A 22,778-nucleotide genomic window follows, 5' to 3' on the forward strand; every position below is an offset into this window, starting at 1 on the left:
CTTCCTTCCTGTCTCCAGAGTGATTCTGGGTGTCTTAACATAGCATAAAAACGCCAATATAAAAGCATTCATATTAGCAGAGGTTCAAGGCTTTCCCCTCCCTCTCCTTCTCGCTCTCCAGAGGGAAGTTTGGAGAAGTCCGCCTGTGTACGGTGAAGGACTCGGAGCTCAAGTTGGCCGTGAAGATCATCAAGAAGCAGGGGCCCAAAGACACGGTAGGCCCCTGGAGGGAGACCAGGGGTGGGGTGGGGGGCGTTGGGGGAGGGGGGGGGCTTGCCAGGCCCCCTCCCCCCTTCAGTCCCTCCAAGGCCGCTTTTCTCCGGCAGGAAAATGCCCAAGTGGAGATCGACGTGATGAATCAGCTCAACCACCGAAACCTGATCCAGCTCTACGACGCCATCGAGACGCCCCGAGAGATTATGCTCTTCATGGAGTTGTGAGTTGGGGGAGGGGGGAGACCCCACCCTGCATGTACAGAGGGTCCTCGACTTACGACCACAATTGAGCCCAACGTGGAGGTGGCTACGGGAGACGGTTGCTAAGGGATCCGTGCCCCATTTTGCCACTTTCCTCATCCCAGCTGTTCAGTGAACGGCTGCAGTTGTTAAGTGAGTGACTGGGTTGTTAAGCGAATCAGACTTCCCCCCCCCCATTGATTTTACGTGTCCGAAGGTCACAAAAGGTCATCATGTGACATCTCCCGGGACACTACGACCGTCATACATATGAGTCAGTTGCCAAGTGTCTGAATTTTGATCATATGACCATGGGAATGCTACAGTGGTCATAAGTGTGAAAAACAGCCATAAGACATTTTTTCCCTACCATTATAACTTTTAATGGACCCAAAATTAATGGTTGTAAGTCAAGGACTGTGAAGCGGTATATAAGTCTAAGCGCTATTGCCCTTCCTTCCTTCCTTCCTTCCTTCCTTCCTTCCTCCCTCCCTCCCTCCCTCCTTCCTTTCTCCTTCCTTCCTTCTCTGCCTAAGATCAAACTTAGTTCCTTCATCCCTTCCCCACTTCCTCCTTCCCTCCTCTCTCCCTCCCTTGCTCCCTTCCTCCTTCTTCCCTTCCTTCTATCATGAAGATCAGACTTCCTCCCTTCCTCCTTTCTTCCTTCCTTCTCTGCTGCAGATCAAACATCCTTCCCTCCCTCCCTCCGTCCTTCCTTCCTCCCTCCTTCCTTCCGTCCGTCCTTCCTTCCTCCTTCCTTCCTTCCTTCCTTCCTTTCTCCTTCCTTTCTTCTCTGCCTAAGATCAAACTTCCTTCTTTCATCCCTTGCTCCTTCCCTCCCTCCTTTCTTCCTCCTTCTCTGCTGCAGATCAAACATCCTTCCCTCCCTCCTTCCTTCCTACCTTCCTTCCTTCTCTGCTTAAGATCAAACTTCCTTCCTCCATCCTTCCTCTCTCCCTCCCTTGCTCCCTTCCTCTTTCCTTCCTTCCTTCTTTTTCATTAAGATCACTTCCTCCCTCCCTCCTTTCTTCCCTCCCTCCCTCCTTTCTTCCCTCCCTCCCTCCTTTCTTCCTTCCTTCTCTCCTGCAAATCAAACATCCTTCCTTCCTTCCTTCCTTCCTTCCTTCCTTCCTTCCTTCCTTCCTTCCTTCCTTCCTTCCTTCTTTCCTTCCTGTGGTGGCACAGTGGCTAAAATGCAGTATTGCAGTCCAACTCAACTGCTCACTGCCAGCAGTTCGATTCTCACCAGGCTCAAGGTCGACTTAGCCTTCCGTCCTTCCGAGGTCGGTAAAACGAGGGCCTTGATTGTTGGGGCCAAGAGGCTGACTCTGTAAACCACTCACTAAAAGTGATGTGAAGCGGCAAATAAGGGCTACTGCTATTGCTGTATTGTCCTGATGTTCCTTGGGGAGGGAGGGGCCACCTTATGAGCCATCCTGACGCAGCCTTGATTCCCCCCCCCCCCCCCCAGTGTGGAAGGGGGCGAGCTGTTCGAACGGATCATCGACGAGGATTACCAACTGACCGAAGTGGATTGCATGGTGTTTGTGCGGCAAATTTGCGAAGGAATCCTCTTCATGCATCACATGAGGGTACTGCACCTGGACCTCAAGGTAAGCAGCCCCGGGTGGGGGGGGGGCAGGGTGGAGCCCCCAAGTGGGGAGGGCCAGATACTACAGAAGGCCAAAGCCTGTGCGGGAGGGGGGCTTGGGGCCCAATCCATGGCGGCTTTTGCAAGGGGTCCCGACATCATAGCTTCCTGCAGATGACTTCCCAGAGTGAACCAGGCTGAATGTAATTCAATAAGAGAATAACAGAGTTGGAAGGGTCCTTGGAGGTCTTCTAGTCCAACCCTCTGCTCAAGCAGGAGACCCTAAACCATTCTGGACAAATAGTTGTCCAGTCTCTTCTTAAAAACTTCCAGTGAAGGAGGACCCACAAATTAGAACATCATATAATAGGGTTGGAAGGGACCTTGGAGGTCTTCTAGTCCAGCCCCCTGCTCAAGCAGGAAACCTATACCGTTTTAGACAGGTAGCTGTCAAATCTCTTCTTAACCTCTGATGATGAAGTACTCACAGCTTCTGAACGCGAACTATTCCACAGGTTACTTGTCCTCACTGTTAGGAAGTTTCTCCTTAGTTCCAGGTTGTTTCTCTCCTTGATTAGTTTCCACCCATTGCTTCTTGTTCTGCCCTCAGGTGCCTTGGAGAGTAGCTTGACTCCCTCTTCTTTGTGGCAACCCCTGAGATACTGGAAGACTGCTATCGTGTCTCCCCTAATCCTTCTCTTCATTAGACGATTCAATTCAGAATTGAGCTGGAAGGGACCTTAGAGGTCTTCTAGTCCAACCCCCTGCTTGAGCAGGAGACACTGTAGATTCCAGACAAATGGCTGCCCAATCTCTTCTTGAATACCTCCAATGATGGAGCATCTGTCTGTCTATCTTTCCCCTTCCTTTTTTTCTTCCTCCCTCCCTTCCTTTCCCCTTCCCTCTCCCTCTCCTTCCCTATTTTCCTTCCTCCCTCCCTCCCCCTCTTTGCTTCTTTCCTCCCTCCCTTCCTTCCCCCCTCCCTCTCTCCTTCCCTATTTTCCTTCCTTCTTTCCTTCCTTCCTTCCTTTCTCCCTCCCCCTCTCCTTCCCTATTTTCCTTCCTCTCTCCTTCCCCCTCTTCCTTTCTCCCTCCCTTCCTTCCCCCTCCCTCTCTCCTTCCCTATTTTCCTTCCTTCTTTCCTTCCTTCCTTTCTCCCTCCCTCTCTCCTTCCCTATTTTCCTCCCTCCCTCCCCCTCTTCCTTTCTCCCTCCCTTCCTTTCCCCCTCCCTCCCTCTCTCCCCTATTTTCCTTCCTCCCTTCCTCTCTCCTTCCCTATTTTCCTCCCTCCCTCCCCCTCTTCCTTTCTCCCTCCCTTCCTTTCCCCCTCCCTCCCTCTCTCCCCTATTTTCCTTCCTCCCTTCCTCTCTCCTTCCCTATTTTCCTTCCTCTCTCCCTCCCCTTCTTCCTTTCTCCCTCCCTTCCTTCCTTTTGGGACAATGGTCCCAAAAAACGGCCTGAAAACGGCCCCAAAACGATCTGAAAGCCCAAAAAATGGCCTGAAAATGGCTCAAAAAACAGTCTGAAAACAGCCCGAAAAATGGCCTGAAAACTGCACAAAAATGGTCTGAAAACGGCCCCAAAACAGCCTGAAAATGGCCCAAAATATCCGGAAAAAAATGGTCCAAAAATGTTCTGAAAACAGCCCCAAATGGCCTGAAAACGACCCAAAAATGGCCTGAAAACAGCCCTAAAAACGCCCCCAAACAGTCTGAAAACAGCCCAAAAAGTGGCCTGAAAATGGCCCCAAAACGATCTGAAAATGGCTGAAAAATGGTCCAGAAATGGCCCGGAAATGGCCCAAAAACAGCCTGAAAACTGCCCAAAAATGGTGTGGAAACGGCCCCAAAACGGTCTGAAAATGGCAAAAAAATGGCCTAAAAAAAGCCCAAACCCAGCCCATTTACAGGCCATTTTCTGGGCCATTTTTTGCTCATTTTCGGGCCCAAAAATGGCCTCAAAACTGCCCCAAAACTGCCCCCTAAACAGGCATGCTTGTGTCGGCCAGCTGGCCTTGGGGATTTCTGGCACGATGGCGCCTGTACGCATGCATGCACATTCCAGTTTGGGCCCTGGGTGCCGAAAAGCTTCTCCATCCCTGGCCTAGGGTCTCCTGCTTGGGTTGGTGGGAGCTGAACGAGATGAGCTGCTTTCCTTTTGCCATGTAAGCAATCGCAATGCCTCTCACATAAGCCATGTGTCTTCTTTTTTTATCTTCCCGGAAGAACAAGCGCATTGCTTCCTCCACCCTCGATTGGAATTCTTCATGTTTTATGATTCTTCATGTTTTTAAAGTCCATCTCGATCGCTTTCTTTTGTCCCCCCCCTCTTATTAAAGACGTGATTGGAAGAGATGTTAGATCAAAAGAGAGATTCAAAACCAGAAATATTCCTATTGGGAATAATGGAAGAAAAAGATAGTGAAGGAGAGACGTATTTAATGCCACAGGTGATGACCGCAGAAAGATTGGGTATATGCACAAAATTGGAAAAACAGAGATGCCCCCAAGCAAAGGAGTGGTCAGAAAGAAAACTTTGACCTGTGCAGAAATGGACAGACTGACAGTAGAAATCAAAAATAGAGACGAGACAGAATATTTGCATCCAGTTCTGGTCGCCACGATGTGGAAAAGATGTGGAGACTCTGGAAAGAGTGCAGAGAAGAGCAACAAAGAGGATTAGGGGACTGGAGGCTAAAACATATGAAGAACGGTTGCAGGAACTGGGTATGTTTAGCTTAAGAGAAAGAAGGACTAGGGGAGACATGATAGCAGTCTTCCAATATCTCAGGGGTTGCCCCAAAGAAGAGGGAGTCAAGCTATTCTCCAAAGCACCTGAGGGCAGAACAAGAAGCAATGGGTGGAAACTAATCAAGGAGAGAAGCAACTTAGAACTGAGGAGAAATTTCCTGACAGTAAGAACAATGAATCAGTGAAACTGAAGTTGCCTCCAGAAGTTGTGAATGCCCCAACATTGGAAGTCTTTAAGAAGATGTTGGATAGCCATTTGTCTGGAACGGTATAGGGTTTCCTGCCTAGGCAGGGGGTTGGACTAGAAGACCTCCAAGGTCCCTTCCAACTCTGCTATTGTATTGTATTGTATAAACTCTAGAAAGAGTGCAGAGAAGAGCAAGAAAGAAGATTAGGGAACTGGAAGCTAAAACATATGAAGAACGGTTGCAGGAACTGGGTATGTCTAGTTTAATGGAAAGAAGGACCAGGGGAGACATGATAGCAGTCTTCCAATACCTGAGGGGCTTCCATAAAGAAGAGGGGGTCAAATTATTCTCCAAAGCACCTGAGGGCAGAACAAGAAGCAATGGGTGGAAACTAATCTAGAAGAGAAGCAACTTGGAACTTTCCTGATAGTCAGAACAATTAATCAGTGGAACAACTTGCCACCAGAAGTTGTGAATGCTCCAACACTGGAAGTTTTTAAGAAGATGTTGGATAACTATTTGTCTGAAGTGGTTGGACTAGAAGACCTCCAAGGTCCCTTACAACTCTGTTATTCTATTCTATTCTATTCTATTCTATTCTATTCTATTCTGAAATTTGGAACTAAATGTAGCAATGGTGGGAAATGAGGAAAAGGAGCCAGAACAGAATATTTTGAGGATTGTAAAATTGGAACTGGATAATACATAGATCGATATATAAAGGAGGGTAAGGGAGGTCTTAATAAGATTAAGGTAGCCATGTACAAAAAGTAGAAACTGTTGTTATGTTAAAGTATGTATGGAAATGACAAAGCCTGAAATGTCACTCTAGGACAGGGGTGTCCAAACTTGGCAACTTTAAGACTTGTGGACTTCAACTCCCAGAATTCCCCAGCCAGCTGGGGAATTCTGGGAGTTGAAGTCCACAAGTCTTAAAGTTGCCAAGTTTGGACACCCCTGCTCTAGGAGGTCCAATGTTTTTAATGTTTATTCAATATAAATATTTTTAAAAAAAGAAGAATTGGATGACCTACTGGGTCCCTTCCAACTCCGTTAATCTGTAAAGCTCCTGATCTTTACAGATTAATGGAAAGGTCAAAGACCTGTCTATTCCCTCTCATGTGGTCACCCCTTTCCCCCTTATTCTGCAGCCCGAGAACATTCTTTGTGTGACGGCCACTGGCCACATGGTGAAGATCATTGACTTTGGATTTGCCCGAAGGTAATGTGGGAATCCGGGTGGCCAGAGCTTCCTCCGCCCATGTGCCGAGGACAAACGCATTTTGAGTTCTCTCTCATCTCTCCACGAACATCTCCAATATGTTCTCTTCTACGGGGTCCCTGGTGCTCTCTGAGCTTGGTGGTTTTCTTGCAGACGTTTCATGACCCAACTAGGGAACATCATCAGTGCTAGAAGGAAGGGAGGGTTTCAAGAGGAGGAGGAAGAGGAGGGAGGAAGAGGCGGGAGGGAGGGAGAGGAGGAGGTGGACAACTGGGAAGTCCTGGATGCTCTCTGAGTTTGGTGGTTTTCTTGTAGACGTTTCATTATTCAACTAGGATACATCATAAGTGCTAGAAAGTTGTGCAGTTTGTAGAGTGGAGGAGGAGGAAGAAGAGTAGAAGAAGGGAGGAGAAGAAAAAGAAGAAGAGGAGGAGGAGGAGGAGGAGGACAACTATGGGGTCCTTGAAGCTCTCTGAGTTTGGTGGTTTTCTTGTAGACATTTCATGACCCAACTAGGGAATATCATCACTTGTAGAAGGAAGGGAGGGTTTCAAGAGAAGGGAGGGAGGAAGAGGAAGAGGAGGGAGGAAGAGGAGATGGTGGACAACTGTGGGGTCCTTGGTGCTCTCTGAGCTTGGTGGTTTTCATGCAGACGTTTCATGACCCAACTAGGGAACATCATCAGTGCTAGAAGGAAGGGAGGGTTTCAAGAGGAGAAGGAGGAAGAGGAGGGAGGAAGAGGCGGGAGGGAGGGAGAGGAGGTGGAGGACAACTATGGGGTCCTTGAAGCTCTCTGAGTTTGGTGGTTTTCTTGTAGACATTTCATGACCCAACTAGGGAATATCATCACTTGTAGAAGGAAGGGAGGGTTTCAAGAGGAGGGAGGGAGGAAGAGGAGATGGTGGACAACTGTGGGGTCCTTGGTGCTCTCTGAGCTTGATGGTTTTCTTGCAGACGTTTCATGACCCAACTAGGGAACATCATCAGTGCTAGAAGGCAGTGGGGTGAAGAAGAGGAGGAAGAAGAGAGGGAGGAGGAAGAGGAGAGGGAAGAAGAGGAGGAAGAGAAGGAGAATGACTGTGGGGTCCTTGGTGCTTTCTGAGCTTAGTGGTTTTCATGCAGATGTTTCATTACACAACTGGATAACATCCTCAGTGCTAGAAAGGAGGAGGAGGATTGTATGGTCCTTGGGGATCTCTGAGTTTGGTTGTTTTCTTGCAGATATTGTTTCTTTTCTTTTTAAAAAAATATTTTTATTGAACATTTTTTCAGTTTTTTAACACAATTATCACCTTTGCAACATTTCCACATCGGTATACCTCCATTACACCATTTTTGTCCATACATGGGTACCTATATTTCTTTTATACATGATAGTCTATTAATATATTAATTTATCTACCATACCTCTTATGCCCTACCTATGTATTTATACTTCCTTTATATATATTAGTCTACTAATATGCACTAATTTATATGCGATACACCTTATATCTGTCTGTGTGTACATATATTTCTTTTATTCATTTTAATCCCTTAGTGTACTGTTTCATATTCAAGGCCTCTCACATTTTCTATCACGTTCAATTATGCAGTTTTGTAATTACTTTCTAACTTCTTAATCGTTCTTTCCTTAGTGCTTTCTTATTCTTTACATCTTTCCTCTAGTCATTTATACCACTTATTCCATTCCAAATAATAACCAGATTCTCCGTTATCTTTTATTTCTTTTGTAAGCCTGTCCATCTCAGCGATTTTTTTAAAATCACATTTTCTTCTCTTGCAGATATTATTTCATGACCCAACTAGGTAACATCATCAGAGCTAGAAAAGAATGGAGTTTGTGGGGAGGGGGAGGGGGAGGGGGAAGAGGAGGAGGACTGCAGGATCCTAAGTCCTCTCTGAGCTCAATTGTTTTCTTGTAGATGTTTCATGACCCAACTAGGGAACATCATCAATGCTCGATGACGAGGTAGAGCAAACCCCACCCTCTTCTAGTGTTCCCTAGTCTGCAAGAAAACAAGAGAGCATCAGGGACCCCACAATCCTCCCCACCATCCCCTCCTCTTCCTCCTCACTCCTCACTGCTCCCTTCTAGCACTGATGACATTGCCTAGTTGGGTCATGAAACGTCTGCAAGAAAACCACCAAGCTCAGAGAGCATCAAGGACCCCACAATCCTCCTCCTCCTCCCCCCTCCTCCCTTTCCTCTCATGTCTTCCTCCTCCTCCTCCTCCTCTTTCCTTCTGATGATGATGTTCTCTAGTTGGGTCATGATACGTCTGCAATAAAACCACCATGCTCAGAGAGCATCAAGGATCCCACAGTCCCCCTCTTCCTCCCCCCTTCCTCCTCCTCCCTTTCCTCTCCTGTCTTCCTCCTCCTTCTCTTCCTCTTTCCACTGAAGATGTTCCGTATTTGGGTCAGGAAAACAAGCTCAGAGAGCACCAACCCCATAATCTTCCTCCTCCTCAAACCCCACTCTCTTCTAGCACTGATGATGTTATCTAGTTGGGCCATGAAACATCTGCAAGAAAACCACCAAGCTCAGAGAGCACCCAAGGACCGCACAGTCCTTTTCTTCCTCCTCCTCTTCTCTGCAAACCCCGCTTCCTTCTAGCACTGCTGATGTTCCCTAGTTGCGTCATGAAACGTCTGCAGAAAACCATCACAGTCTTCATCCTCATCCTCCTCTTCTCTCCATCCTCCCTTCTAGCACTGATGATGTTCCCTAGTTAGGTCATGAAACGTCTGCAAGAAAGTTCAGAGAGCACCAAGGACATTACAGTCCAACCCTGAGCTACAAAGATTGTGTCCTCTCGGTCTTCTATTCCTGTTGGAGAAAGTTAAAATGCCCCAATAATGCTCTCCATTTTGTGCACATTTTTCTAAGACCCATCTGTGGTTTTTTGTTGTTGTTTTTTTTGCAATTTTGCCTGATGGACCCAGTTGTCGGAAAAGAGTTTTCCCCAAACTTAATGCATTTTTTTGTCTCCTTGTGCATGGGTGAGGCGGGCAGATTTTTTTTGACTGATGGATTTCTATTGATTGATTTATTACTTAATTTATAATCATGCTTAATTTTTTGACCATTACTCAATGTTATTTATGACCCATGGAGAAGGAGAACGACATTTTTGACTTCTGCACTGAAATTCGCTAAATGAGATACTACATAAATAGAGGTCCCTCCTGGCTCCCATTGAATTGAATGGCTATCTAGCCAGGTCACTTTAGGATACGGTTAGGGAGTCCTTGTTGGGTGCACCTTTACCTGGAAGGAGTGTGTGTGTGTGTGTGTGTGAGAGAGAGAGAGAGAAAAAAAAAAGAAGTGTGGGGAAATTTAATCAGATCCCAGGTACTTCTTATCATACGTGGTGTGGACTTGTATGAAAGCAAGAAAATATAGGAAGAAAATATATACTTGGCTGCAAAAGATGATTAAGCAAAATGTGGATTTGAAGCCAGAAATATTTTTGTTGGGTATAATGTTGGAGGGTTATGATAAAGGGACTATATATTTAATTTTGCATATATTGACAGCAGCAAGGATTGTATTTGCACAAGATTGGGAAAATGAGAACACTCCATCAGATGAGGATGTAATTCGGAAAATATTAGACTGTGCAGAGATGGATAGATTGACTTTGAAAATAAAAGAGAAAGAAGACACAGAATATTATTTGACATGGAATAGATTTTATGAGTGGTTAGAGATAAGAGGTAGAAATTAGATCAGGAAAGATGATTGCTGTGTATGAATTAAAGGTAAAGATGGTTTATCATTATAAACATGCCAATATAATTAACAGAATTTTCAATAAGCTAATATAAAGAGAAACTGAGCCAAACTATTCTGTTAAATGACTACTATTGTTACCAGTAAATGTGTTAATATTTCTTTCTTTTCTCTCTTTGTTTTTCTTTTGTAAATGATATACGCTGAATTTCAAAATGTTCATGAATAAAATAAAATTAAATTTAAAAGTGTGTGGATTGGAGAAGCATCGTTCGAACATACCAATACTAATTTTTTCTCCCCATTCCAGGTTCAACCCCCGAGAAAAACTAAAAGTTAACTTTGGCACCCCGGAATTCCTGCCGCCAGAGGTGGTCAGCTACGAGCCGGTCTCCTACAGCAGCGATATGTGGAGTATGGGGGTGATCGCATATATGCTGTGAGTTGGGGTGCAGGGTGGGGGAGCACAGGGACCCTACATCTAGGGGTTTGCAGCATACGCTCCATTGCAAAAACCTCTAAAGCTGGTTTAAATTAACAAAAAGCACACGAAAACGTTGCAGGAATTAGGTTTGGCCAGCCTAGAGAAAACATGGACTAGGTGTGACATGACAGCAGGATTCTGGTATTTACAATACAATAGCAGAGTTGGAAGGGACCTTGGAGGTCTTCTAGTCCCTGCCTAGGCAGGAAACGCTACACCACTTCAGACACATGGCTATCCAACATCTTCTTAGACTTCCAGTGTTGGGGCATTCACAACTTCTGGAGGCAAATTCTGTTCCACTGATTAATTGTTCTAACTGTCAGGAAGTTTCTCCTCAGTTCTAAGTTGCTTCTCTCCTTGATTAGTTTCCACCCATTGCTTCTTATTCTGTCCTCAGGTGCCTTGGAGAATAGTTTGACTCCCTCTTCTTTGTGGCAACCCCTGAGATATTGGAAGACTGCTATCATGTCTCCCCTAGTCCTTCTTTCTATTAAACTAGACATACCCAGTTCCTGCAACCGTTCTTCGTATGTTTTAGTCTCCAGTCCCCTAATCATCTTTGTTGCTCTTCTCTGCACTCTTTCCAGAGTCTCCACATCTTTTTTACATCGTGGTGATCAGAACTGGATACAAATATTCCAAGTGTGGCCTTACCAAGGCCTTATAAAGTGGTATCAACCCTTCACGTGATCTTGATTCTATCCCTCTGTTGGTGCAGCCTAGAACTGTGTTGGCTTTTTTGGCAGCTGCTGGACACGGCTGGCTCCTATTTAAATGGTTGTCCACTAGGACTCCAAGATCCCTTTCACAGTTACTACTGTTGAGCAAGGTACCACCTATACTGTCCCTGTGCATTTCGTTTTTGAGGGGCTGCCACAAAGAACAGGGGTCAAATTATTTTCCAAAGCATCAGAAGGCAGGAAAAGAGGGACCAGGGTGGTGGCCTAGAGGTGGAGCTCACTCCACACGATCATGAGGCTGTGAGTTCGATCCTAGGTAGAGGGGATATTTCTCTTCCTGGGCACAATGAGAATGTATCTGCTGAACAAAACTCCACATTGGTGACAGGAAGGGCATCCGGCCAGTAAACACCCAACTAGCTCCATTCAGTTTGTCTAGGCTCCACCCTGCAAGGCATTATGGGTTTGTTAAAAGACAACGATGACCAGAAGGCAGGAAAAGAAACAATGGATGGAAACTAATCAGCGAGAGAAACAACCTGGAATTAAGGAGAAATTTTCTGACAAGTCAGAACAATCAACCAGTGGAACGGCTTGCCACCAGAAGTTGTGAATGCTCCATCCCTGGAGGTTTTTAAGAAGAAGTTGGATAGCCACCTGTTTCAAATGGCATAGGGTCTCCTGGTGGAGCAGGGGGGTGGACTAGAAGACCTTCAGGGTCCCTTCTAGCACTATTCTATTCTAAAAAGCAACCAATGGAAATTAGTCAAGGAGAAAATCAATCTAGAATATAGAGAAATTTCCTAATGCTGAGAATAATAAATCAGTGGAGCAACTTCCCTCCAGATGTTGCTGGAGCTATACCACTGGAGGTTTTCAAGGATGAACAACCATTTATCTGAAATTGTACAGGGTCTCCTGTTTGAGCAGGGGGCTGGACTAGAAGACCTCCAAGGTCCCTTCCAACTCTTGTTTTTCTGTCATTCTGTAAGGGCCTCCTGCTTGAGCAGGGGGCTGGACTAGAAGACCTCCAAGGTCCCTTCCAGCTCTATTCTGATTGTTCTGCAAAAGGTTTTGTGTTCTCATCTTCTCTCTCTTTGTCTCCCTTCCAGGCTGAGTGGTTTTTCCCCTTTCCTGGGGGACAATGACACAGAAACCCTCAACAACGTCCTCCTGGCGGAATGGTCTTTCGACGAGGAGGCCTTTGAGGGCATCTCGGATGAAGCCAAAGACTTCGTCTCCAACCTGATCATCAAGCAAAAAGGGTCCGTGCTTCGGAAAGCAAACTTCCCAGATAGGCGGAGGGGTCAAGCAGGGAATTAGCATAAACTCAGTGCCTAAACCAGGGGTGTCCAAACTTGGCAACTTTAAGACTTGTGGACTTCAACTCCCAGAATTCCCCAGCCAGCCATGCTGGCTGGGGAATTCTGCGAGTTGAAGTCCACAAGTCTTAAAGTTCCCAAGTTTGGACACCCCTGGCCTAAACACAAGAAGGAAAAGTCCGCCCCCCCCCCCAACACTGAATGCCTTAGAACAGAGGTCTCCAAACTTGGTTAACTTTAAGACTCGTGGACTTCAACTCCCAGAAAAGCTGGCTGAGGAATTCTGGGAGTTGAAGTCCACAAGCCTTAAAGTTGCCAAAGTTGGAGACCCCCTGCCTTAGAACACGGATATACAATCTTGGTTAACTTTAAGGCTTGTAGACTTCAAGTCCCAGAATTCTTCAGCCAGCATCTGAGATGGGATAGGCCAAGGGAGAGGGACTGGCCCAAAGTCACCCAGCTGGCATTCATGCCTGACATGGGACTAGAACTCACCCTCTCCTGGTGATTGGCCCAAAGCCACCCAATCGACTTTCATGCCTGAGGTGGGACTAGAACTCACCCTCTCCTGGTGATTGGCCCAAAGCCACCCAATCAGCTTTCATGCCTGAGGTGGGACTAGAACTCCCCCTCTCCTGTTGATTGGCCCAAAGTCACAGCTGAATTTCATGCCTGAGGTGGGACTAGAACTCACCATCTCCTGGTGATTGGCCCAAAGTCACAGCTGAATTTCATGCCTGAGGTGGGACTAGAACTCCCCCTCTCCTGGTGATTGGCCCAAAGTCACAGCTGAATTTCATGCCTGAGGTGGGACTAGAACTCACCATCTCCTGGTGATTGGCCTAAAGTCACCCAATCGGCTTTCATGCCTGAGGTGGGACTAGAACTCACCATTTCCTGGTGATTGGCCCAAAGTCACCCAATCAGCTTTCATGCCTGAGGTGGGAATAGAACTCACCATTTCCTGCTGATTGGCCCAAAGTCACCCAATCGGCTTTCATTCCTGAGGCAGGACTAGAACTCACCCTCTCCTGCTGATTGGCCCAAAGTCACCCAATCGGCTTTCATGCCTGAGGTGGGATTAGAACTCACCCTCTCCTGCTGATTGGCCCAAAGTCACAGCTGAATTTCATGCCTGAGGTAGGACTAGAACTCACAGTCTCAACTTAGAACTGAGGATAAATTTCCTGACAGTGAGAACAAATAATCAGTGGAACAGAAGTTGCCTCCAGAAGTTGTGAAAGCCCCAACACTGGAAGTCTTTAAGAAGATGTTGGATAGCCATTTGTCTGCCTAGGCAGGGGGTTGGACTAGAAGACCTCCAGGGTCCCTTCCAACTCTGCTATTGTATTGTATTGTATTGAATCGGTAGAAACCGACCTCTGCCAAAGGGGATGCGTGTGAGCAAAGCCAGTGCGCACGCTCTCACATTTGCGTACCAGTAGGGAAATTAAGTGAATACCACTCCTTCCCATGACTCAGGGACACTGCAACCATCGTAAGTCCATGCCAGTTGCCAAGCGTTACAGTTTTGATCCCCTTATCATGGAGACGCTGCAAAGGTGATAACTCTGAAAAACGGTGGTACGTCCCTTTTTTCAGGGCTAACGAACCGTCGTAAGTTGAGGGCTACCTCTAACGTCTTCTTTTCTTCCTCCTCTCTTTCCTCTCCCTTTCTCCCAGCGGGAGGATGAGTGCAGCCCAGTGCCTCCAGCACCCCTGGCTCAACAACCTGGCCGACAAAGCCAAGCGAGTCAACCGGCGCCTCAAATCTCAGGTTCTGCTCCGGAGATACGTCATGCGACGCCGCTGGAAGGTAACAGCCGGTTGGGAGGGGCAGAGGGGCCCTCGGCTGGCCCGCTGCTAATGCTTGGCGGAGTGGATATATATATATGCAGAGTGATCAAAAGAGTCAAGATGGCGGCCGTGTAGAGTAGAATTGCCCCCCCGACTGCTTTTTTTACAGGTAGTCCTCGACTTACGACCGCCAAATTTGAGCCCCAAATCGAGGTTGCTAAATGAAAAATTCATTAAGTGGGATTTGCCTCGCTTTACGACTTTCCTTGCCACGTTGTTAAGTTAGGAACACGGTTGTTAAGTGAATACGGCTTCCCCATTGACTTTGCTTGTCAGACGGTCGCAATAGGGCAGGGGTGTCCAAACTTGGGAACTTTAAGACTTGTGGACTTCAACTCCCAGCATGGCTGGCTGGGGAATTCTGGGAGTTGAAGTCCACAAGTCTTAAAGTTCCCAAGTTTGGACACCCCTGCAATAGGGGATCACGTGACCCTGGGAGACTGCAACCGTCGTACATATGAACCAGTTTTGAAGCATCCTAAAGTAAATCACATGGCCCTGAGGATGCTGCCATGATTGTAAGGGTGAAAAATGGCTCTGTCACCTTTTTCCCCCCAATGCCGTCGTAACTCAGAACGGTCACTAAATGAACTCGTAAATTGAGGACTGCCTGCATTTGTAACCCTGACACAAACTCTTGTCTGGTTTAACTCAAAGGCTGTGGTTTGCAGGAAACTTTCATCCATGTTTGCCTTTTTTTTTTCAGTTTTGCCCCTCAATTTTTTCCCTTTTGGTTTCACTTTTGCTATAACTGAGGGGCATTCTGGGAAAATGAGATCAGGAAGGAACTTTGCTTCGGTCTTGGTAGGGAAGCAGAGTGACTGCCCTTAGAAAGGCATCTGAATGCTCTGAATAGTATAGAATAGAATGACAAGAGTTGGAAGGGACCTTGGAGGTCTTCTAGTCCAACCCCCTGCTTAGGCAGGAAACCCTATACCGTTTCAGACAAATGGGTATCCAACATCTTCTTAAAGACTTCCAGTGTTGGAGCATTCACAACTTCTGGAGGCAACTTCTGTTCCACTGATGGATGGACTTCAAAACCCAGAATTCCCCAGCTGCCGTGGGTGGACTTCACTTCCTGGCTAGGGAATCCTGGGAGCTGAATTCCAATCATGTTAGCTGAGGAATTCTGGGAGTTGCGGTCCATCCATGCTGGCCAGGGGATTCTGGGAGTTGTGTCTATGTTAGCTGGGGATTTCCGGAGAGTTAAATCCATCTATGATAGCTAGGGGATTCTGGGAAGAGTTGTTTCCCTGTCCTGGCCAGGGGATTCTGGGAGTTGAACTCCAACCATGATGACTGAGGAATTCTGGGAATTGAAATCCCTTCATGCTGGCTAGGGGAATCTGGGAGTTTGATCCACTTTTGCTGGCCAGAGGATTCTGGGTGTTGAAATTTACACCTGTTGGTTGGAGGATTCTGGGAGTTGTTGACCGCCATGCTGGCCAGGGGAATTCTGGGATTCGAAGTCCTTCCAAGCTGGCTAGGGGAATCTGGGAGTTTGGTCCACTTTTGCTGGCCAGAGAATTCTGGGGGTTGAAATTTACACCTGCTGGCTGGAGAATTCTGGGAGTTGAAGTCCCTCCACGCTGGCTAAGGGAATCTGGGAGTTAGATCCATCTATGAAGTCCACCCATGATGGCCAGGGGATTCTGGGAGTTGAAGTCCAGACAATCTTGAAGCTGCCAAAGTGAAGACACACTGTTAAACACATACATACATTTGCTCACTGGTTTTGCAAGTGTGAAGTTCCTTGGAGGCTGGATGAGTGACCTTGTAGTAGTTGTAGTTGGCCAACAAGTGCTTTGCCCAGCCAGATTTTGATGTGAATTTGGCAGGATCATCACTCTCTACTTCATCTGACCCCGGAGAGGAATTTTGAGCTGAATACAAGTGAAAATGGTTCCAATTTTGCCTCCAAAAATATTACATCCAACTTTATCCTTCGTTTCTGGATTTTGTACCCGATTAGAGTGCCTTTCACACAAACCTATAAATAAACCTCCCAAAGCAGTTTAATCCCAGCCATCAAAAATGTCCCCCAAAGGGAAGTGCCCCCCCCCCCAAAAAAAGGGAAAATTAAACAGCAAAGGTGGGATTAATGGGGAAAGTCAGGGGGGGAAAACCGGGGAAAGGTACTAAAACAATAGAATTAAAAAGGAGAAAAAAGATTGGGAAGAAAAGATACAGAAACTACCAAAACAAGAGCAAGAAAAAGGAAGGCGAATGGGTGGAAAGAAAAGAACGTAAGAGAAGTTCTTGAGAGACTAAGAGAAAATGGTTGAAAGGAGGAAAGAAGGAAAAGGAATTGCTAGTAGAATAGAATGAAATACGTTAAATATACCCAATGGCATATAACTAATATGATGTGAAGGAAACAGATTGATATTACTAATTGTGGATAATTAACTAAGTGAAATGTTTACTATATAAAATTGGAGGATATATGTTATCGATGGTAAAAGAGAATAGCAGATGGAAACGATATGATAAATTTGGAGACGATATGATAAATTTGACGAACTTGGAGAGGCAAATAAGGACATTGTTTGTATATTAAGAAGAAATTAAAGTTAAGCTGGAAAATATGGAAAGAAAACAAGAGGACTGACGTGTCAACTGGAAATGTGATGTAAAATGATCTATGCCAGGGGTGTCCAAACTTGGGAACTTTAAGACTTGTGGACTTCAACTCTCAGAATTCCCCAGCCAGCATACGAAGTTAAAATATGTAACCCCCCAAAAATGTCCCCCAAAGAAATCCACAGCAATGATGCACACACCCCCACTCCCACTGGCCAGACCCGAGGGCTTTCTCTCCCACTCATCAGCCAAGCTTTGATGCAGACGGTCCTCCACTTATGACCAAAACTGACCTCAACATTTCCACTACTAAGCGTGACAGTTGTTCAGTGAACATTGCGCCCTTCTATCACCTTCCTTGCCACCGTCATTATGTGAGTCGCTGCCGTTGTCAACCTGTCATACAATTGTTAAGCGAATCCGGCTTCCGCATGGGCTGTGAACGGTCTCTAAGCAAGCGGTTGTAAGTCGAGCATAAGGATAAGCACATTGTGAAATATGCTATCTGCTTCTTTCTGGTTTTTAAGACAGGGGGGAGGGGAAAAGTCCTGGACAAACTCCCAGCTCCAGGCCAAGCCAGCTCTCCCTTCCTCCCAGCAGGAGCTAAGAAAAAGTAGCTGCCAAACAGATTTTTAAAGTGCCAAGTCTCAGTTTGCAGAATTTGTTTGTCTTCCGGATGCTCCTTCGCCGCCCGGAGGCTCCGTTGGAAGTTGTCCTTGGAAAGCAGGGTTTTCGGTCATGCAAACTGATTTTTCTAGCTGTGCCTGGATTCCTATTGACATTGATGGAGAAGGACTAGGGCAGGGGTGTCCAAACTTGGGAACTTTAAGACTTGTGGACTTCAACTCCCAGAATTCCCCAGCCAGCTGGCTGGGGAATTCTAGGAGTTGAAGTCCACAAGTCTTAAAGTTCCCAAGTTTGGACACCCCTGGACTAGGGAGACTTGATAGCAGTCTTCCAATATCTTTGCCACAAAGAATAGAGAGGCAAACTATTCTCCAAAGCACCTGAGTGTAGAAGAAGAAGCAATGGGTGGAAACTAATCAAGGAGAGAAGCAATTTAGAACTAAGGAGAAACTTAGAACAATTAATCAGTGGAACAACCTGCCTCCAGAAGTTGTGAATGCCCCAACACTAGAAGTCTTTAAGAAGATGTTGGATTGCCATTTGTCTGAAACGGTACAGGGTTTCCTGCCTATGCAGGGGGTTGGACTAGAAGACCTCCAAGGTCCCTTCCAACTCTGCTATTGTATTGTATTATATTGTATCGATAGTCTCTGAGCTTGGTTGTTTGCTTGCAGGCTTTTGTTGACCCAACTAGGTAACATCATCAGTGCTGAAAGGGAGGAGGAGGAGGAGAAGCGGGGGGGAGGGGAGGAGGAAGAGGAGGAGGAGAACGAAACTGTGCAGTGCTTGGTGCTGTCTGAGCTTCCTGGTTTTCTTGCAGACATTTCATTACCAAAGTAGGCAGCAGCATCAGTGTTAGAAGGGAGTGGGCTTTGTAGAGAAGAAGAGGACAAAGAGAATGGGAGGAGGAAGAGGGGGCAGGGAGGGATGAAGAGGAGGAGGAGGAGGGGCTGGTGGACAACTTTGGGGTCCTTGGTGCTCTCTGATCTTGGTTGTTCTCTTGCAGACGTTTCATGACCCAACTAGGGAATACCATCAGTGCTACAAGTAAGGGGGATCTGCTGTCCTTTGTATGTACTGACTGCGGCCCGCTCTGTCAGTGTTGGTGAGAGTGTCATCTTCTTCTCGCTGGCTCCTTGATGAGGCTGCGGTTCACTGTTTGATTGTCTGCCTGAGTTGGTAGTTGCTTGATTGGGGTCTCGTTTTCATGCAGGATTGCAAGCCACACATGTAAACAAAGAGCAAACCCCACTCCCTTCTAGCCCTGATAATGCTACCTAGTTGGGTCATGAAACGTCTGCAAGAAAATCAACAAGCTCAGAGTGCACCAAGGACCCCATAATCATTGTCCTCCTCCTCCTCCTCCTCCTCCTCCTCCTCCTCCTCCTCCTCCTCCTCCTCCTCCTCCTCCTCCTCCTCCTCCTCCTCCTCCTCCTCTACTCCACGCACACTACTCCCTTCTAGCAGTGATGATGTTACCTAGTTGGGTCATGAAATGTCTGTAAGAAAACCACCAACCTCAAGAGGACAAAGGGCCCCTACAGTTCTTCTCTTCATCCTTCTCCTCCTCCTCCTCCTCTTCCTCTTCCTCCTCCTACCACTGATGATGTAACCCAGTTGGGTCATGAAACGTCTGCAAGAAAACAACCAAGCTCAGAGAGCACCAAGGATCCCATAGTCCTCCTCCACTTCCTCCTCCTCCTCTCCTCCAGTTTTCCTTCTCCCCTCTGGACACCCCACTCCCTTCTATCGCTGATGATGTTATCTTGTTAGGTCCTGAAACCCCACAGCTGTCCTCCTTCCCTTCTCCTACTCCTCTTTCTCCTCCTTCCTTCCTTCCTCCTCCCCAAACCCCCCTCCCTTCTAGCACTGATGTTATTACCTAGCTGGGTCATGAAACGTCTGCAAGAAAACCGCCCAGCTCCCGAGAGCGTGAAATCCTGAGCTACCGTCATTCTCTTCTTTTGCTCCTCGTTGTCCTCTTTCCTCCAACAGAAAAACTTCATTGGTGTTTGTGCTGCCAACCGATTCAAGAAAATCACCAGCTCCGGATCCCTGACTGCGCTCGGGGTTTGAACTGGGGGGGAAGGGAGGAACATGGGGGACGCGGTACCCCGCGAAAGAGGAACGAGGGAAACCACCAACCCAAAGCTTGGACAGTATTGCGTTTGTTGTGCCCTGCCATCCAGGGATTGTGTAGCGGGGGAGTATAATGGGACTCTTCACTGGAGAGCAGAGCCCGGGAGCATGGGACCTGGCGGTGCATTGATGCTCCCTCCCCTCCGTACGAAGCCTGCTCAGTCTCCTGCCTCTGCCTACCTGGGCAGGTGAAGTCCTTCCCCTCTCTCAGCTGGCTTCAGCTTTGCCAACCCCCAGGGCTGCTTGGAAGGATTCTCCCGCTGAGATCTCCTTAGGACTCAATGCTCAACGTTGCGCGTGGTGCCATCCACGCACCCTTTGCCAGAGCTCCGGCTGCTTAAAGGACCCTTCTACCCTCGCTGCAGGAAGCCGGGTCCCGCTAGGGACATCTAGACGTGTCGTTCATCGGGGCAGAAAAGGGTCCTGGCATCCCCCCACTGTTGGGCGTCTCCTCCTGTCAGAAGGTACCCAAGGAAGCTCAGTTTGAAACCTCAGATCCCTGCAGGGGGTACCTGCACCTTCCTGCCATGGCTTTGCTTTTGGGGGGGGCAGAGGGGGGGAGGGCAAAGAACTGTTGGAATTTTGGCTACCCGACCCCTGCTTGCCTGGTTTTTTTTTCCTCCACAGAGAATTTCTTCTGCTTCTCTCCTTTGTAAAATGGTTTCTTTGCTTAAAAGCTGGAGTGGAAGTGTTACTGGGGGACTGAGTTTAGGGAAATTCACTGATACCCCCAAGCAGCTCCCAGCCCTGGGCAGGTCCGTGAGTATCTCTTCTCAGCCTGGGAGGGTCCCCAAAAGCTTCCTCCCCCTTGGAAGGGCCATGTGGAGCCCCCAAAGCCCCCCTTGGCACTTCCTCCGGAGGCTAAAAGGAGGATGACGGAAAAAAGTCAGGTTCTACATTTAGGCAAGAAAAACCAAATGCACAGGGACAGTACAAGCCACTAATCCTCAAACTCTGGCCCGCGGGCCAGATACAGCCCGCCAATGCAAATCATCCAGCCCCGCGGAGTGGTGGGATTCAGCCCTTGCCCCGCCCCTCATCACCAGCCTTATCTTCCAGCAAGCATCCACTCCAGCTGCTCTTCTGGTTAGTTATTTCACCGGTTGAGCTGGACTTCTGATCCCACCGCTGGTGATGAAGGTAAGGTTGGAGGGGGAGGGGGAGGGGGAGGGCCAGTTGTCTGAAGGGTGAGTAGGGGAGGGGCCGCGGCCAGCTTGTAAAGTAGTTTGTCAGGTTTCCAAATAGGATCCAAAAGTAAATCAGAGTCCGAGTCAAAAGTTTCCTCAAAGTTCCAATTGATGAAAAGAGCCATGTTGGCACATCTGGGAAAACCCGAATCTGAAAGCTTCCCGGTTTTTCCCCACCCAGTTGAAAGGTCAAGATCTTTCCCCACACCCACCAGTCCATCCCATGGTCCAATCTCCCACTGCCACGCTGGCAGCTTCCACCCATCCAGTTCCGGTCAGGTGCAGAGGTGCAGAGACAAAAGATGACCTTGGCTTTCTAGAAAGAATGTTGTTATGGCTGCATAGCATCTAACTCCGTACAATCCCCACTCCCGTTTTCCCACCATAGAAAATGCCTAGTAGAAGAATAGGAAGTCCATCACAAGTACTGACCAGTGCTTTAAAAGTCTTTAAAAACACTTTAAAAACAGTCTTTGAGTGAAGAGGGGAGGGGCAAGGACAGCAAGGAGAAAGGCAAAATGGACTGCTAAATTGCCCACCCAGTCACATGACCACCTAGCTACGCCCAACCAGCTAGTCCGCCCCCCCCCCCCCCAACAGTCTGAGGGACCGTGAATCAGCCCCCTGGGCATAGGTGGTACCTAGCTCAAGAGTAGTAACTGCTAGAGCAGGGGTGTCCAAACTTGAGAACTTTAAGACTTGTGGACTTCAACTCCCAGAATTCCCTAGCCAGCCATGCTGGCTGGGGAATTCTGGGAGTTGAAGTCCACAAGTCTTAAAGTTCCCAGGTTTGGACACCCCTGTGCTAGAGGGATGTTGGAGTCCTAGTGGACAACCACTTAAATAGGAGCCCCTGTATGCTTCCTTCCCCACCAAGCCACAGAACCAGTAGTAAAAAAATGGGAATCCCCCCCACCACTGGTCATTGCATGACCCCAACGGAAGGGCCGCCATTCCTTCGAGGGGAAACGAAAGCCCAGCTCTGCAAGAGCCCTTCAAAGCACCAGCTCATCTCTTCGTCCCTGTGAAGCCTAAAAATATAAAGAGGGTTTTTTATTTTAAAGAAGAGAAGAAATAAGCCAACAAAACGCAGAGACTGAACCTTCCCAGGGTCAAATCTGAAAACTGACATTCCCAGGGAAAAGGCACATGTTGCAGCCTAGGATTTAAAACATATGATGGATGGTTGTAGGCAGGGGAGTAAGTGGCTGCCACTTACGGTCCGGTGTGTGCACAAAAACTCTGTGTGTGTGTGTGTGTGTGTGTTTGCACTTAAATAGGTCTGCGCAGGCGCAAAACATTAAAAAAATGAAAAAAAATTACATTTCTCCAATGAAAATTGTACTGTGCATGTGGAGAACCGAAAATCAAGATGGTACCCCCGGAGGAGAACTGGTTCAGGAGCATGGCAGGGGTGGGTCACTGCTGGTTCCAGCAACTCCAGGTGCCAAATCGCTACCAGTTGGGTCGAACTGGTCCGAATCAGTAGAAACCCACCACTGGTTGCAGGAACCGGGCCTGGCTAGTCTAGAGAAGAGAAGGACCAGGGGAGACGGGAGAGCATCTTCCAGTATTGAGGGGCAGCCACAAAGAAGGGGGGGAAAGTTAAGTCTTACACTTAGGCAAGAAAAACCAAAAGTGCACATATTAACTGGGTGAAACCAGGCTTAATAGCAGGAACCGTGAGGGGGATCTTGGAGTCTTAGTGGACAACCAGCTAAATAGGAGCCAGCCGTGTGCAGCGGCAGCCAAAAAAGCCAATGCAATCCTCAGTTGCATTAACAGAGGGATACAATCAAGATCAAGGGAGGTACTAATACCACTCTATAAAGCCTTAGTAAGGCCCCACCTGGAATACTGCATCCAGTTTTGGTCACCACACTATAAAAAGATGTTGAGACTCTGGAAAAAGTGCAGAGAAGAGCAACCAGGATGATGAGGGGACCGG

At 47.5% G+C, this 22,778-nt stretch overlaps 1 protein-coding gene across 2 annotated transcripts in view; it reads left to right on the top strand.

The window, feature by feature from the left end:
- MYLK2 (myosin light chain kinase 2) overlaps positions 1-22,164 on the top strand; it is a 48,273-nt gene extending 26,109 nt beyond the window's left edge. For both annotated transcript variants that reach the window (XM_081947892.1, XM_081947891.1), the window contains exons 5-12: positions 122-215; positions 327-436; positions 1,927-2,068; positions 6,136-6,206; positions 10,256-10,384; positions 12,225-12,377; positions 14,118-14,250; positions 19,500-22,164. In XM_081947892.1, the coding sequence (XP_081804018.1) occupies positions 122-215; positions 327-436; positions 1,927-2,068; positions 6,136-6,206; positions 10,256-10,384; positions 12,225-12,377; positions 14,118-14,250; positions 19,500-19,580 (913 nt within the window). In that variant the 3' untranslated portion in view covers positions 19,581-22,164. The remainder of the gene's footprint in view (positions 1-121; positions 216-326; positions 437-1,926; positions 2,069-6,135; positions 6,207-10,255; positions 10,385-12,224; positions 12,378-14,117; positions 14,251-19,499) is intronic.
- Positions 22,165-22,778: the final 614 nt, after the last annotated feature.

Source organism: Natrix helvetica (assembly GCF_964273705.1).
Source record: "Natrix helvetica genome assembly, chromosome: 3".
NCBI lineage: Eukaryota > Metazoa > Chordata > Lepidosauria > Squamata > Natricidae > Natrix > Natrix helvetica.